Raw genomic sequence first — 17,186 nt, forward strand, 5'->3', positions numbered from 1 at the left:
ACGAAACCCCATAGTCATTTTTTGAGAGCAGTGTGGAAGTATCATTCGCTGCCTACGTTTCCCATAATCCTCTGTGTAAGTTCCGATGCGGTTGGGGAAAACATACCAAAAAGCACCAGCACTGACACAGTGGAGAAGACAGACTGGTTTGTGTACAAATACAATGCTTATTTTGGTTTTAGAAATTTCAGTATGCTAGCTTTCTTAAAGGACTTTTTTTCTGCGTGAAAGATGCTAACGCTAACAGTTAGCAGTGAGCTGTCGGTATCTTGGCAACGACGTGACGTATCCTTGCCTTCAGGTGTCTTCATCACAGCGCTGCCTTCTAAGACCCTAACTTATGACACAGCACAGACAGCAAGGCATCGAGACAGCTGTCTTCCGGTTCTGACTCGCAAAGTTTGCTCTCTACATTAGTTCGATCCGGAGCATTTTTTTGTATCCACTCGGCTCCAGACCAGGCGGGGAGGCAGAGAGCTCTGCTTCGAAGAGCCGCTTGAGCGACGTATTAGAGTAACATGGACACGTGTTTACCGCAGTAAATGTTTATAGTGTGGCACACACATGTGCTTTTAACCTTAAAGTATACTGATATATTATGTGTAATTAGTCCGCGCTTTCTAAACCGAGCTTGTGGAATAAAATAAGGTCTGTAGTGCCATAAAGCAGTACATCTTCTCATAGACTACACTGTAGTTAACAGGCGAGGCAATGGCTCAGGCGGATGACAGCGACGATGGAATGGATGAGTTTATGGAGAAATTCAAAACACAGAAATACAAAAATGCATTTAACGAAAGCAACTGGGAGGAGGTAAGAAGTGACTCTTTTGTCTCAGTCCTTTTCCTTGACAAGAAAAGGTTCTAGTAGTTCATATCTTGAAATTACAACGTTACTGTGTTGTATTACAGGAGTTTGACAAAGTGCCCATGTTCATGAAGACCGCTCCAGAGGAGATAGACCCAGTGAAGCACCCTGAGCTTGCCTGCATTCAGTCCATTATACATGATGATGATAGGCCACCAGAAGGTATCACATGCTTATACACTCACTGCAGTGTTGGGAATAATTCACTTTCCAAAACATGCTCAGTGGTTTTCCTTTGGGGGTCCTGAATGGGGGCTAACATGTTACGTACAATGAGCGTAGATGCCCAGGCTTAATAAAGTGTCCAGTGAGTGCAACTTAACTAATTGTAGTTACTGTTCAATTAACTATGCTGAACTAATACTGCCTCTTTTTCAACAGAGCAAGCAAGGAGTCTAAAGGACGAGGGCAATGAGTATTTCAAGGAAAAGAACTATAAGAAAGCAATAGTGGCCTACACAGCGGGCCTGAAAAAGAACTGTTCAGACTCTGATCTGAATGCCATCCTTTACACTAATCGTGCTGCAGCCCATTTCCATCTAGGTAAGAACAGAATCTCACATGTGGCTATTTAAAGCCAATATTTTTTTGGATGGGTAAGATATATTGATTGAAATTTGATTCTGTGGACAAGGTTGAGCACTGCAGTGATCACAAAAGAAGTGTTGTGAAACTGCTTGTTAGATAAATTTGTTTGTACAGTTAAATGTTTCCTTATTTTTCCACAGGAAATATGCGATCTGCTTTGAATGATGCGACTGCTGCAAAGAAACTGAAACCAGACCATATTAAAGCCATCATAAGAGGTGAATGACACCATATTATCCAGCCAGTTTTATATTTTGTTTAACTCTGTGCATGTTAAATATCCAGTTGGGTAGTATACATTGGTAGTTGTTCTTTATGTAACCTGTAAATATGTAAACATCTGTGTAGGGGCCCAGTGCTGTATGGAACTGCACAGTTATGCAGTTGCATTGCAGTGGTGTGATGAAGGTCTCAGGATTTTGCCTACCGAGAAGAAACTGCAGGAGCTCAGAGCCACAGCAGACAAACAGAAGGTAGGCTGGGGCAAGACTGGCTTACAGAACTACAAACCATATTCCAGCACCTTTACATAAAATAATAATTATGACTAACACACAAATCTTTTATACAGTATATCTTGCTGTCAAACTTGTAATTCCATGTTTTCCTGTTTTTTTTGTTTTTTTTTCTTTCTTTATACTATTTGGGATGGCTAGCAGCCTGATAGTGTGAACATATGATGAGTGGTCATGACTTGCTGATACAAGGTTCTAGTGATGTATATTTGTACGGTAAATATTTTGTACTGTGCATACAGTATATTTTGGTTACAAAATCCCTGCCTGTCAAACAAATAAATCACAATTTCGCTAGTGGTGAGCATATTTTCAAGTTTGATCTGACTTTCAATTAAAATTTGATATTTGTGATTTATTTTATTTATTTTATTATAGCTGAAGAGCTCTGAGTATATACTGCACAGGTTAGTTTGGCTCAGAAATGTAAAAGATCACAAATAGAATTATTTTCAGTGCCTTTCCTGCTGCCCCTGAAAATCACAACTCCTAGAATTTATAACCACTTCAGAATAAAAGCCTGGTCATTTGTGGTGTTGTGTATAGCAGGGTGTCCAATCTTATCCGCAATAGGCTGGTGTGGCTGCAAGTTTTTATTGCAACAAAGCAGGAGCACACATGCTCAGTTGTTTAAAGACTGAGACTGACTAATTAAAAGAGTGAAATCAGGTGTGCACTTCTTGTTTGAAATGAAAACCTGCACGGTAAAGACGGTAAAGAGAGCTTGCAGGAGAGCAGGGGTACAATTTTACATTTCAGTAATTTTGTCAGATTGTTTGATATTGTGTTGAAATTGTTACACTCTTACATTTTATGGCACACTTGTTCAGTAAAATGTCTGTATTTCTACTTTTTCTGTGCTGTAGAGGGCAGCAGACAGAGATGCCAGGAAGGCCAAGGCCAAAGAGAAAAAGGAGCGGAATGAGAGAGGTGCATTGTTAGCTGCTATTAAAGTAAGTATTGAGCCTTGTATTACTTTATACCTTACGCATTCATAGTGCTTTCCAGTAAGTCAGACTGATCCAGATGCTGTTTGGAGCAGGAGCGTGGCATCAGGCTTCTGAAACCTGAGCAGCCTCAGCGCAGAGGCTCTGATAGCGAGGATGATGGAGCTGATGTATCTGCAGCAGCAATGGCAGAGCTGCATCTGGACGGGCTGAGCACGCAGGAGGCCACAGGAGCACATGTGCACCTGGATGAGCAGGGTGTGCTCCATTGGCCAGTGCTGTTCCTGTACCCTGAGTACAGACAGACTGACTTTATCTCAGCCTTCTGCGAAAACTCCAGGTATGTCATTTATCTCGCAACAGTCTTCATCGTTCATGGCCTTTCAGTGGGAAATAATTGTGAATAATGGCACATAAAATCTGATGTTTTGTTTTTGTTTACATTATTATTACATTTATTTCTCAGTTGAAAATCTTGTATTACCTAAAATGACAAATGAGTGGTGAGTCTTGCTTTCTTGAGTTCATCACAGTGCTCTGTTCACTATTAAACATTACACTGTCTCTTTTACCTTTTGCTCAGCTTCATAGATCACTTGGCGGTCATGTTTGGAGAGGAACTGCCTCCCTGGGACACAGATAGAAAATATTATCCACAGAATCTTCAGGTTAGTCTCGATGTCCTGCTGTTGAACCACAGAAATGTTTCCATTATGAACATGGTTCTTACTTTGACTTTGCATGTAATCACTTGAATGATGTTCTTGTCTACATGCTCATTTATTTCTTTGTCATTATAGCTGTTTTTTGAAGACCATGAGAAAGGGCATCTTTATGAGGTAGATTTGGAGATGTCTCTTCTTAACGTCCTTCGGCACCCAGGGTATTTTCTCTTTGTCCATGTAGATTCATTGATTTGATTATTTGCGAAAAGCACTATAGAATGCCCCTGTTTGATTGGTACTTTTATTCTTCCTCTAGGTGCTCTGTTAAGGCAGGAACACCCAGCTTTATTGTGCTGGTGAAAGAGTCTCCATTCTGTAAGCAGTTTTTATCAGGAAAGAAAGTCCAAAGACTGAAATGAAGACTGATGGAAGGACACTGTATTGGTCATTAACCAAGCACCTATACCAAGCTCTCAAACTAGAGTGCTGAATAAGTGGCTGCTCATGAATTCACTAAGCTGAAAATGTTTTAATAATGGAAACGGTGGGTAAGAGATCTTTTCAAGGACACTTTGATGTGGCATAAAACCATATAGCCAGGCTGAGACCATAACTGTTTCTTGTAGTTTTACCCCAAGTTTCTTTTTCAGTGTGGTCTGAGAGTTTCCACACGAAACCTATAGATCAAAAGACATGTCACTTTGAGAAAGGCAAAACTGACTCATGGAGCAAGTAGTAAAATACATTAAAAATAATGGTTATACTAAACCGTCATTCAAATAAATGCCTTTAATGAGATGTTGCAAATGCATTCCACTTTTTTTTTTAAATAAACAGCCCTCAAAAGTATTTATTGCATTTCTTCAACTTATGTTGGCCAATGCTGCTTAAAGTGAGTTCACTACTTGAGTGTAACATATAAAAAAAAAAACCCTTCGGCATAGTGTGGATTTTATTTCTGGGTTGTTCGGGTACACAGACTAATGGTTCAATACAAGATTCCATTCTATGTTGTTTTTTTCCCTGTTTTTGAATCATTTAATGAATATGTTAGACTTTGCACAGGAATGCAGCTTCCTTTTGTAATTATGGAATGAAGAGCATGAATATTTTAAGGCTTAACTGGGAAGAGACTGAGATAGGTATTTAGCAGAATAATTATGTTGACCTGTCAAGACACCAGAGACGTTTTTTATATCGATGTATAGGGATAGTTCATAGCCTAAATGAAACAACTTAGCTAGCCGGTGATCTCCGTGTTTCCAGTTTCCAGCTAGTGTCAGTCCCTCAGCTAGTTAAAGGGGAACTCCACCAATTTTTCAAAAATTCTACATTAATTAAATGGTTGAGTTCTAAACAGTCATTCAGATTGGTTTGGTGTGAAATGTCAAAAATTTCCAAACTTTGCTCACATTTCAAACGCGAGAGAAATTTAAAATTTACACAGAACAAGCAAGACACGCTCAGGTTCCTCGCACCGACTGCATAACAACGGCAAGCAACGCTGGAACTACGGAAAGCAAAAGTTTCAATAAAGGGCTGTAAGGCAGCTGCATTCACCCAATCGGCGACGAATAGTACAAAAAGTATTTATCAGTACGATTGTTTACTGTTTACCCGAATTGAAAATAATATTTTTCACGGAATCACAATTATGTTTTATTATATTGTGTGAATTTATATTGGGGTTTGGGTGAAAACACGTGGCCATTCAGTCTTTTTTGAACCTTTTCGCTTTCCGTAGTTCCAGTGTGGCTTGGCGTTGTTATCTGTTCAGGGAATGCGCGCGCCCGAGGACCTGATTTGTCAAAGGGAACGTGAATTTGGAGGGGGAACCGAATCGGATACAACACTAACAGCAGCTTTTACGTACAGTTTATTTTTACAGTTTTCTTACCTATTTTAGGAAGATGACAAAGTGTGTGGAGGGAATTGATAAGGTCCGTTTACAGACTGTCGTAGTGCCAAATCGATTTCAACCAGAATACACAAATAACTTGCGGCTTGAGAGAGAGACAGACAGACAGACAGACACTGAACGCGCCGGCGCCAAAGCAGAAGAACCCAGGGCGAATGGAATTTTACGGCGTTAACAACAAACTACTTGCTACTCTGCTCACTACTTTATGGGCGCGCGGCAGCGACGTGCAACTGTGATCCATCACAGCTCCTCTGATGAATAACGTTGTTCACATAAGCTCTGAGTTTTGCTGACACCGTGTGACGCAACGCCGCCAACCCAAAAACACAAAACGCGTGCAGGGCAGACAGGTACATACAGGGCGTTATAAGGAAAAAATAGCACCCAAAAACTTATTTTTTTCGAATTTAGCACTATTTTACCATTACCAGCGTGACATGTAAAACCTTATAAGACACATGTAAGGTCACTGGTCATTTTGGATAGCAGATAAAATGGTGATACAGTGTAGACATACAGACGTCTGGTTCCTATAATGGTGAATAATTCTGACTCGGCACATTTCTTTAGAAAGGCGCATTTCACACCAAACTACTCTGAATGATTCTGTTTACATCTAAACGGTTGAATGATTAAGTAATTTAGCAAAATCGATGGAGTTCCCCTTTAATTCAAGTCTGTGGCGTTTTATGAAGGAGTTGTTTAGGCTGTTAGCTAGTTAGTTAGCCGACCAGTCTAGTTCTAGTTAAGAACACAAGTTGTAAGTCCCTCAATTTCAACAAAAACGGGTTCTTACTTCATCAGTATACTCGGTGGTCCGCGCCAGCAGAACCAGAGTCATCAACAGCCGAAGGTTTTTTTTTCCGTGCCTTGGCATAGTAATACGCAATTCAGTTGTTGTGAAGCGGTCATAGCTGTGCATATATCCACAGCCGGTTTATGACAGTTACTCTACAAGTTCTCTGATATATCGTGGATTTTACACAAGAGTGCTCTAGAATTCTGTTGGGGCTGAATAGTGAACGGAATTGCATTACTGTAGTGTGTATGTGAAACTGAATCTGAGCATGACAACACAAAAAATGGAACTTCTTTGGAGCTTTTTTTTTATTTCACAAGTTCAGCAAGTTCTAATTACATATCATATTATATACATTATATTATAAATATTTCACAATAACTCATAAGTCCTAGGTCAGTAGCCCTTCTACTGTACATTCATTGTCATTATATTTAAAGTCAGTATTGTTCCAAAAGTGAATGAACTCTAATCCAGTATGCTTATGAAAGGTCCCCTTACAGCCTCCATATCAGCATTAATATTCTCACACTGGGAGGAACCTGCAACTCCTCCTCTTCCTCTCACACAGACAGAGACCTGCCCAACACTGTGTTTTTACCCTGAGGCTGTACGCTCTGCAGCAGCCTCCTCACAATGCCCAGCTTGCCCCTCTTCACCAGCTCCCTGGACAGTTCTGCCACTTCCTCCGTGTTTGTCCGGCACAGCAGCTTGAGCTCTGCCCGGACTGGGCCGGTGCCGTGTCTCTCCTCAGCCTTCTGTAAGCACTCCTCCAGTTGGGCGATAATGTGGTTCACGTCTCCTGTGCTCTGAGAGAAGGCAGTCAGCAGGGCCTGCAGCAATAAGGGCAGGGCACGTAGCTCCTGACTGGCAGGCCGCTCCAGCTCCAACGCTCGTTTGAAGCAGTCTATGGCGTTCTGCTCCTCGCCCTTCAGCAGCAGGCAGCGGCCCCTCAGCAGCTGCAGCTCTGGCAGAGTAGAGCCCAGTGGACACTGCAGAGCCTGGGCCAGGCTGACCAAAGCTTGATTGACTGCCATTTCGTCCACCATTAGGCTCTCTTGCAGAGCATCCACACCCATGTAGTAATAGACCTGAGGGAGGAGAAATGAGAGTGTAGGCAATTTGTGTAAAAAGTCCAGCAGCACTGTTGTGACTGATACACTCATACGCCTGCTCACTGCTGAGCTGAGAATGATCCATCACCCAATATCTGGTCAGTGGTGGACCTGTGGTTGTCCCTTTCCATTTATGTATAGGGTAGAAGGTGGCTGATAAATTGTGCAGCAACAGATGGGTAATATAAGTGAGTATAACTGTATACCTACTAAAAGTGCACATCTTTAAAAAATCAGGTGCCACAAAAGGTACTTTGAGGAATGCTGTAGAAGAACCTCTTGTGGTTTACCAAAGAATGATGTTTGAAGAAAGAAATGTAAATGTTCTGTACCAATTTAAAGATTCCCCCTAGAACATTATGTGAAGGTTTTTTAGAAAGAAAATTCACGCTGGCACGAAAATCTCATTTACAAAAATAGTTATTGAAAGAAGTATCCATTGAAAGGTTCTTTAGGGAACAAAAAGTGGTTCTTCCAAGACATTTTGCATTTGGCACCTAGTTTTATGTAGGATTATACTGGAAGAATTTTGGTCCTGTCAATCATTTTCTCAATTTTTTGGAAAAAAAATGCATCTATAATATGTTTTCTTGAACTGTAGTCATAAAAATGCCAAAATTCAGCTGAAATACATTTACTTCAGTGTGTTTAGTGAATTTACATTCTCGTATCTAACTGTAAAATGTTCCAGAATTTACTATGTTTATTAAAACATTCCACTGAAAAGCCTTGTAGAATCTAACTAGGATATACAAATATTCCTTTGTACTAATAACAACATTCCCACAAATGGTGCATGTTTTCTGAGCTCTTACTGGGTAATGCAGTTCTGAGGGTAATTTTTACCTTTTTTTTTTTTCTTTTGCTAATTCTGACTGTGCCTTCAACATATGCTTGAAATATACAATGTGTGAGCTCAGGAGGGGAGAGAACTTTAAGAACTCGTGCTGGAGTTCTGGGCAGCTTCTACTAGAAGGCAGGACCCCCCATTGATGAACAGAGATAGACACGAACCGGGAGGAGATGAGGTGATGATGTGGTGTGAAAACTTTATCACAGGAATCAAATGTAGATATGGAATTTTTTAGATTTGAAGGAGAAGGTGCTTCAGGCGCGATCCTCCACCCAAACTTTAGTTCTTTCAGAACTCTCCTGAAAATCAGCCTTTCCTTTACATTCAGAACCAAAAATCTCAGTTTCTAGAGGACTTGCATTTGTGAAATTTTACTTGTTAAGAACTAACCATGTTCTAAAGTGTATTACAGAAGGATACCCCAGTATACTGCTCATAACTGGGTTTGCTGTATACTAGATTTTGTACTTCAAAATTAACTTAAAATGTTTTATACAAATTAAAAAAATGTTTTTCTTTTCTTCATTAAACAATAAAAAATGAGATTTCAATGAGCTGTTCCGTAAAGTCCTATTTCTGCAGTGTAACTGTTCACAATGAAATAAACGTTTTAGTTGTAACATCATTTTTTAATTTTCCAATATTCAAATCGATGAATATTTAGGTAGATGAGTCTCATTTGCATAAAAGGCATTTTTTGGCAGAACTTCTAGTACAAAAAATTATTGTGAAAATCTAGGTAATCTGTTGACAAAGATTCACTGTGGCAATATATTAGCCACAGAGCTTAGCATTATACTTTAAACAAACCTGATTTAACTCATCAGCTGATAAAGAACTTCATGAGAATTCATGAACAGCATTAGAGGGAAAACCGTAATCCCTGCAGGGCTTTGGCCTTCCAAAATCTCAGTTTGACACTCCTATACAACACATGATCAACAGAAGAGGTAACCCAAGGCAGTGGTTTCCAGTACTGGTCCTGGAGAACACCTCCCCTGAGTGTTTTGGTGTTTTCTCTGCTCTAGTATGGTCTTTTAATATGGTCCAACAAAGCAGCTAACAAGCTCCATGAACACTGACCTAATGCATGATGTTCAGTGTCTGAAGAGATCTTTTTTATTTATTTTGCTCCGTTTGTCTCACCTGTCCCATCTCCAGGTGCGTCCTCAGACAGGGCCGGACACTCAGGACTCGCTCGAGGTCAGCGCGGGCCTCTCTCAGGTCCTGGCGGTCAGGAATGCCATCCAGTCCTTGCTTAGCTCTGTCCAAGGCCTTCACATAAGCTGTGACCTTAAGCTGGGGAGAGTATGGAAAACAACTGCTTTTTTAAAATGGGCTGTTCAGTGTGTATGACACTGTTTAGACTAACAGAATGCTTACAGTATAAAGGGAAATGCAAATGAAGCAAATTAAGCATTAAATATAACCCCTCATTTGATTTGTCAGATAACTAGAGCTTTCCTTACAGTGCATCCATGAAAAACTGGGTACAACTGTTGTTGTTTTGGCTCAGTACTTCAGCTCAGTATGTTCCTCATAATGAGGTTTCTCAATCTGCACAGGGTGAACCACTTACTTTTTATGCAATCAAAATCATTGCAGAGAACTTTAAGTTACTGGGCAATGTTAAATAAATCTTACATCTTGAGTAAAATTGTCATGTTTAGTACTTGGCTGCGAATGCTTTGCAGTGGATTACTGTCTAAAGTCTGTGACTCAAATATATCTTAATCTTTCTTAACAATGTACTAAATCAGGGGATTAGAGTTGAGTATGGCACACCTAATTCTGACACACACACTTATTGTCTCTGTCTCTGACTGATTCATTCTGATCTTTCAGGTTCATGATTGCCTGCTGTACTGTTATTAATTCTCTCTTAGTCCTCATGTTAACAGCAACACATGCAAATGCCATATTTGCAATCAAGTCTTCAATCAAGCATTAGCTCTCTCATGCATGACTGAATAATGCAGTGACACAGCTGGCCCACAAACAACTGAACAGACAGTTGCTCAATTACTCTTGGTCCCCAGACACAGGCCTGTGATTCCTATGCGGTCAGTGAATAGCCTGGAATTAAAACTGACTTTCTACATTTTACACTTAAAATAGAACATTAGACCTCAAATCCAATGTGTGGTCCAAAGTATAAATAAAAAATCATTGATTTTTATATAAATTAAATCCTACTGAACTAGATGGTTGTTGATGGGCTGGCTGGTGTTTGAGGGTTTTACTTACCTTTGCCCGGGTGCAGTAAGCTTGCCAGTTGAGCTCTGCATCAGGCAGCACATTCAGGGCCATGTTACAGATGCCCATTGCCATCTCATGCTTGCCTGACTGAAAAAACACACTGGCTAGCTGATTTAATGTGAATGCATCATCTGTAGCCAGTTTGATACCCTGTAAGGACAGACAGGGAAGATTTTACTATTTTACAATGCCTGTCCTAGCTGAACTTGGTACTGTGACATAATAATAAACGTTTTCCTGTAAGAAAGTACTGTAATACACTACAGTCTAAACCAAATACCTAATAATTTTGGTGACATCTGTTGTCTCTCAGACAATTAATTACGCATAATGCATCTGACCATGTTAAAAATAAACTGATGGATAGAGATCTCAGTGATGCAAGGGTCTACACTGGCCAGACCCAGTTTTCATTTAGCTTTGCAAGTATTACATTGTAGTGTTTCAGATTTTATTTCAAGGCAGCTATTTTTGTGCTGCTTTTACTGGCTAGGAACTTCCAATTAATTGGGTTTTAGAGAGTAACATAAAAGTAATGTAACTTTGAGATTGCTTTGTTCAGGAAGTAATCAGTAATGTTATTCAGTTAAGTAATTCTGGGCCGTTTCTTTTGGTCCATTCATCACGCAATTTACACACAATGTAAAGGGCAACAAGCATTTTCAAATTATATCAAAAACTTAAAAAACGACAAAAACTGAGATATAAGGTTTTGTTCCAACAGCAGCGATACAGAACATGGGCAACACTGTCAAACTATATGCAGGCCTGAGGCAAAACAGTTAAACTCTAAAAACATCTGAACGTGTTTTGCAACGCAGATGACCTTTGAACACACTGACAGTTAGTTAGGAGCTGACACTGAGTAAGGAACTCTCACTGCTTTAAAATGTTCTCCCCATTCACACTGCTCTAGGATGTTCTCCCCATTCACACTGTTCTACAGTGTTCTCTCCATTCACTGCTCTAGAACATTCTCCCCATTCACATTGTTTTAGAATGTTCTCCTCACTCAGCTGTTCTAGAATGTTATCCCCATTCACACTGCTGTAGAACATTCTCCAGATTCACACTGTTTCAGACTGTTCTCCTCACTCAACTGTTCACACTGGTCTCCCCCATTCACACTGCTCTAGGATGTTATCCCCATTTACATTGTTCTATAATGTTCTCCCCATTAAATTGTTCTAGAATGTTCTTCCCACTTAACTGTTCTCGATTGTTCTCCTCACTCAACTCTTCTAGAATGTTCTCCCCGTTCACACTTTATTTTTCCCTTGAACTTTCTTTAAAAACTACAGTGATTAGAATGTTAGTGTTTATTCATGTCTGTTGGGTCAGCGTGCTCTGATCTGTAAAACCATAGCAGTGCATCCCTTATCAATAAATTATCCAAATGCTATATCTTCTGATATACAGTACCGATCCGTAGCATGAGAGTGGGTCAGATCCAGACAGGCCGCAGTCATGAATTGCCATTGGAACCGTAGAGAACTCCTCTTGCCTCTCCAGCATGAGACCAATGTAACACCAAGCAAGCGCTACATACAGAGGCAGTTTTAGTCAGCATAAAGACATTGACAGATGTTTGTGATCACTTACATGAACTGAAAGAAGCAGGGGGAGCGAACTGATGTTAGAAACCAGATAGGCAGGTCTATGACACCTGCTCTCGATTGACTGCATGAGATCATGGAGCAATTATCACATAGGCTGTGAAAAGCCACAAGTTACTAAGGCACACAGATACTGTAGCAAATTCAAAACATTAACTGATCAAAATAAAGGCAAATTGTTTTGTTTCTGAACATAACAAAACACAATTGACATAGATGTGATTGATGACAGCTTTTACCTTTGAGATGAGTTGTTTCTGATTTCAGTGTCTCTGCAAGCAGTTTTAGGCCTTTGTTGTAGTGTCCAAGCCTCGTATACTCCAAATCCTTGGAATCATTGACAATACCATATAATCTGTAAAAGCAAGTAGATTTTGCAATAATGTCTCCTGTCTGGGAGATTAGGAGGAGCTGTTTTGTGTCTGTTTACTGTATTACTGTAATAGTCTATTATTGTAAACCTTGATTCAAAAAAAAGTTGGGACGGTTCCTAAAAAAGATATTGTCTAGAAAGCAGCATATGTATCTCTAAAACGTGTATATATCATTCAGCGTTAATGCTGAACACTAATACACCCCTGTACCATGACAGACCCTAGCTTTTGAACTTCACACTTGTATAAATCTGAATGATACTTTCTTTCTTTGACCAGGAGAAAGGTTAACTTGTCCAAACACAACACGTTTCCACTGTGCATCAGTCCTTTCCAGATGAGCTTGCTGTGCATAGCAGTATTAACTTAAATTTGTGGATGCAGCGATGGATGGTGTTTATTGACAACAGATTGATAAAGTATTCACAATCCCATGTGGTGATATCCATTACAGAAGCATCCTGGATTTTAATGCAGTGTTGTCTAATGGATCAAAGGTCACATGCATTCAGTTGTGTTCTTTGGCTTTGCTTTGTACGTATGAGAGTTCTCAGGATTCCCTGATTCTTCTGATAATATTATGCACTGTAGAGGATAAAATACATAAAAATTGTGTGATCGCTCATTAAAGAATGCCATTCTTAAACTGCTGGATTATTCACTGACACATTTTTTGGTGAGCGTCAACCCATCCTTGCTCATCCTTGCCTATCTTGGATTTTTTACACCCAAGCATGGTCGCATCATATGTTTAAGATGTTTTTTGAATTGCCCCGTCTCAACTTTTTTGAGTTGAGGATGTCAGTTTTAGAATGAGCATACATTTATTTATTTGTAAAGTAGATTTACAAATCACATAATTTTCATTAGAATTTTATAGACTGTCCCAACTTTTTTGGATCTGATGTTTTGTAAATTTAGCCAACTGTATGCCCCTATGGTTAAAGAGTGACTATAAAAGTGTAAAGTAGATGACCTTATGTAAATTGTTGCCATTTTGAAGTACCAGTTCCACTTTTCTTCTGCAGGTACCTGTAACAAATAGCAAAAAAAGCAAATGCGTGAAAATCTTAACTACATTATAGGTATAAATGTATAAAAGCAGTTACGTGTGCTTGTGTATTTAAGTATGTTTAGATGTGTGTATATGAGTACAGTTTAGCGTCTGTTACATTACATTTATAGTTATAGTTGGCTAGGTTTACTAAGTTATATCTTCCCTGTGCACTTAATAGCTTTTTGCTCATATTATATATCACACTGCAATATATCTGTATAATATAGAAATATTTAGGTTTCATTATCTGGGATTCCATGTAAGATAAAACAAATTAAAAGCAAAATTCATTTACACTCTTAAAAATAATGGAAACTAATTGGTTCTTGGCTTGAACAAATGGCTCTAAGTAAACCCTTTAATTGGTATAGAACATTATATGGAGGTTCTCTAAACTTTGAATGAAAATGTCCTTCATACTTGCACATCTCATTTACAGTTTTGGTTCTTTGAAGAATCATTCACTGAAAGCTTCTTCAGGGAAGTGGTTCCTCTATGGAATCATTCCAAGAACCTGTTAGGCATCTTTATTTTTAAGAGTGTTTACCACGAAAAGCACAGTGCTTTACTCAGAGGGCTATGCTTTTTAATTGTATTGGCAGAATCTCACCAGTTCTCCTCCGTAGTGGAGAGCACGGTTATACAGGGTCAGTGCAGTTGTCAGTCTCTCCTGACGGTGCTCTTCTTTCTCCAGCTCCACATCATGAGGCTGGGCAAAAGCCTGTTCTGCCAAGCACCGGGCTGCTCTGAGCCTGCAGTCTGGCTGGTCCTCGCCTGTCTCCGGGTCCATGAGAGCGGCCACCCGCTCCAGACACTCACTCTCGTCCTGTTCACGGTTGAGCCGCTCGTATACATGGGCCAGGTTGGCCCAAGCATTGAGATTTCCAGAGTCTTCCTGGCAGATGCTTCGAAAAACCTCCTCAGCTGTGTCCAGCTTGTCCAAATGATAGGCCAGCAGGCCCAGCATGTTTCGGACAGCATACTGCAGTCTCCCAGTCTCAGCCTCCAGCTCAGCCCGCAGGCTCTCCTGCTTTAACTGGGTGTCACGTTGGCGGAGGGTTTCTGGTCCTTCAGGCTCTTTATTCAGATGAAGCAGAAGATGAAAATGTCCAGGGATGAAAGCCAGGCCTTCCATCAGGGCCTCAATGTCCTCTTCTGTGCTGCACTCCTCCATGGCCGTCTGTTCGCTCTCATAGACACGAAGATACTAACGCCAGGACATGGACGTGTACTCGAAATGTCATTGTGTCGTACGAAGGACAGGAAATACAGGTTTGGAGGAGTGAAGAATCATGTGGTTTGGCAAGTGCTGTCTTGTTTCTTGTACAATGACTGTCAGCTTGCTTGTATGTGAATGGAAGATTTGGGAATGTTTCAGGTTTGGGAAAGAGGTGTGTGAACAATCATGCTTGTTTGTTCACATTTATTGACATGCCTGCTTTGCCATCATGGACTGCGCCTTTATCGACCCAGAGATCAGAACAGATTAAGGGTATGATTCAGATTTGTTGGCTATGTCTTGCAAAAACATAACCATGTAGATCCACTATGTGAAATGTTCTTAAACAGGCTCAAACAACTGCTTAAATGGGAACTCTACTGATTTTTCAAAATTTCTTCATAATTCGATCATTAAGATGTCATTTAGAGTGATTTGATGTGAAATAGTGAACCTTCAAACAGGCTTCTCAGGTTTTATCTGTAACATTGATAATGGTGATTGATCATTTTCTTTGGGGACTATTTTGCCTTGACACACTCTGTACCTCTCCATCCTAAATGTACTTTAAAAATATATTTTAGTCCAAAACCTTTTCTCAGAACATTGTATCAAGTAATGTATCTGGAATCATTTCAAGGACGAACTTTCTGTGAGGGATCTTAAGAGGCATTAAACTTCATATGTCTGGTTCCTGTCACCACCACTGTGAACAATTCTGACTCTTCACGTTTATCTAGAATAAATAATTTAACATCAAACCACTCTGAATGACTTTGTTTGCATCTTAATGATTCAATTATGTAGAAATATTGAAAATCCGTCCACACGATACCTAGCTTTACTACAATTACTGGTATTGCCCAATATTTGAGTTGAGGATTTAGGAACTGTTTGAGGTTAGGAAAGATATATGTCTACAATTATACTTATTTATTCACAATTAATAACATGCCTGCTTTGTCATTATAGATTTAGCCTTTTTCAACCAAAAGATCAGAACAGTTCACAGTAATGGTACACATTTTTGGTCCTGTGGTGCGAGAACATAACCATGTAGATCCACTGTATTAACCCCTTAAAATCCCAGGCTTATTAATTAAGATTAGGTTAATGAAGTGACCATTATTAGTCCCACAACTGGAAAATTTCACTTCCGCATTTTACCGCGGATGGTGCAGCGAAACACCCCAAACAAACTAGTGAACACGCACACTAGGGGGCAGCCCAAACCACGGTGCCCGGGGAGCAGTTGGGGGTTAGGTGCCTTGCTCAAGGGCACATCAGTCACGCACTGTCGGCTTTGGGGATCGAGCCGGCGACCTTCCGGTCACAAGGCTGGTTCCCCAACCACCCTTACACACTAAGCCTTATTATTCAGTAACTACAGGGACTTCAGTGTAAACTGGTTGAGCTATTCTTAGGTTATAAAAGTGTGTAATAAATCTTTGGACATGCTGGTGGGCCCTGGCAATTTAAAGGGTTACATTTTCTTAAGTAGAAGTTGGCCTAACATTGCACATGTTTTTCTCATCATCTTAAATTCCATTTTGAATGACCAATGCTTTTACAGGATTACAGTATACCTCAGTACTGTAGCCTTGCTAATCTGATATTCAGATAAGCCCTTCTGATGATTTAACTATTCTGGGTAAGGAGAAGATGGAAGACTTCTGCATTGTTTAGATGCTGATTTCCAAAATATGCATGCAGGTCAGGTGTAAGGCATTTTTCTAGATAATTATTTTTCTGATACCTGTTGTGGTGTCATTTTTAGATCATAGGAAAGAGGAAGTATTTTAGGCATTACAAGGCAAGGCATTACGAAATAATCCTGTTCAGTAATATTTTTCTAATTCGTCAGCCGAAAGGAAGTCCATTGTGCATTTCCTCTTCTGACCACTAGATGTCAAATGAGTTCTTATAAAGTGAGCGTTCACCATTCAGATGAGAGTTTGATTGGACTAGAGTAACAAGCAACTGCCTGTAACCATACAAGCATTTAAATACATACATTATAAATGCATTCAATCTAGATCATGTGATGAAGATGCTCTCTATTCCTTGATTAAAGATGAATACCGTTTGAAGGAGTGCATGACTGCATCAATACTATTGGAAAAGTAGTACATCACCCCACATCTCAGCAATACAAATGCATTATGGAGTGGTCATAACCTTATGTTCTCTCCACTAATGGAAGAACTGAATGTACTTCAGCTTGAAACTGTTGAAATCTTCAATGTCTGAGTCTACACTGAGTGATTATCCTTTTCTCCCTGCTGTTCTATTTTCCACCATAATGATTTTAGCAGAGAGGAGATCCTCACATTGTGCGGCCTGCAGCTGTTTGATGATATCATCTTTCTGGGCTTTTGGTGTGCTATAGCT

At 39.9% G+C, this 17,186-nt stretch overlaps 2 protein-coding genes across 2 annotated transcripts; one reads left to right on the forward strand and one right to left on the reverse strand.

The window, feature by feature from the left end:
• The first annotated feature begins 33 nt into the window (after positions 1–33).
• ttc4 (tetratricopeptide repeat domain 4) lies at positions 34–4,380 on the forward strand. Its single transcript, XM_036570261.1, has 11 exons — positions 34–146; positions 697–813; positions 912–1,029; positions 1,249–1,410; positions 1,596–1,673; positions 1,804–1,928; positions 2,837–2,923; positions 3,013–3,257; positions 3,501–3,585; positions 3,718–3,800; positions 3,899–4,380. The coding sequence occupies exons 2-11, from the start codon at positions 712–714 to the stop codon at positions 3,999–4,001; spliced, it is 1,188 nt and encodes a 395-aa protein (XP_036426154.1). The 5' UTR covers positions 34–146; positions 697–711; the 3' UTR covers positions 4,002–4,380.
• Positions 4,381–6,600: 2,220 nt separating this feature from the next.
• Positions 6,601–14,750, reverse strand: ttc22 (tetratricopeptide repeat domain 22). Its single transcript, XM_036570262.1, has 7 exons — positions 14,187–14,750; positions 13,496–13,551; positions 12,385–12,500; positions 11,952–12,070; positions 10,518–10,679; positions 9,417–9,569; positions 6,601–7,393 (listed from the first exon to the last, which is right to left on the reverse strand). The coding sequence occupies exons 1-7, from the start codon at positions 14,748–14,750 to the stop codon at positions 6,866–6,868; spliced, it is 1,698 nt and encodes a 565-aa protein (XP_036426155.1). The 3' UTR covers positions 6,601–6,865.
• Between the last annotated feature and the right edge of the window lie 2,436 nt (positions 14,751–17,186).

The sequence above is a fragment of the Colossoma macropomum genome, unplaced genomic scaffold (genome assembly GCF_904425465.1).
Source record: "Colossoma macropomum unplaced genomic scaffold, Colossoma_macropomum, whole genome shotgun sequence".
In the NCBI taxonomy this organism is placed as follows: domain Eukaryota; kingdom Metazoa; phylum Chordata; class Actinopteri; order Characiformes; family Serrasalmidae; genus Colossoma; species Colossoma macropomum.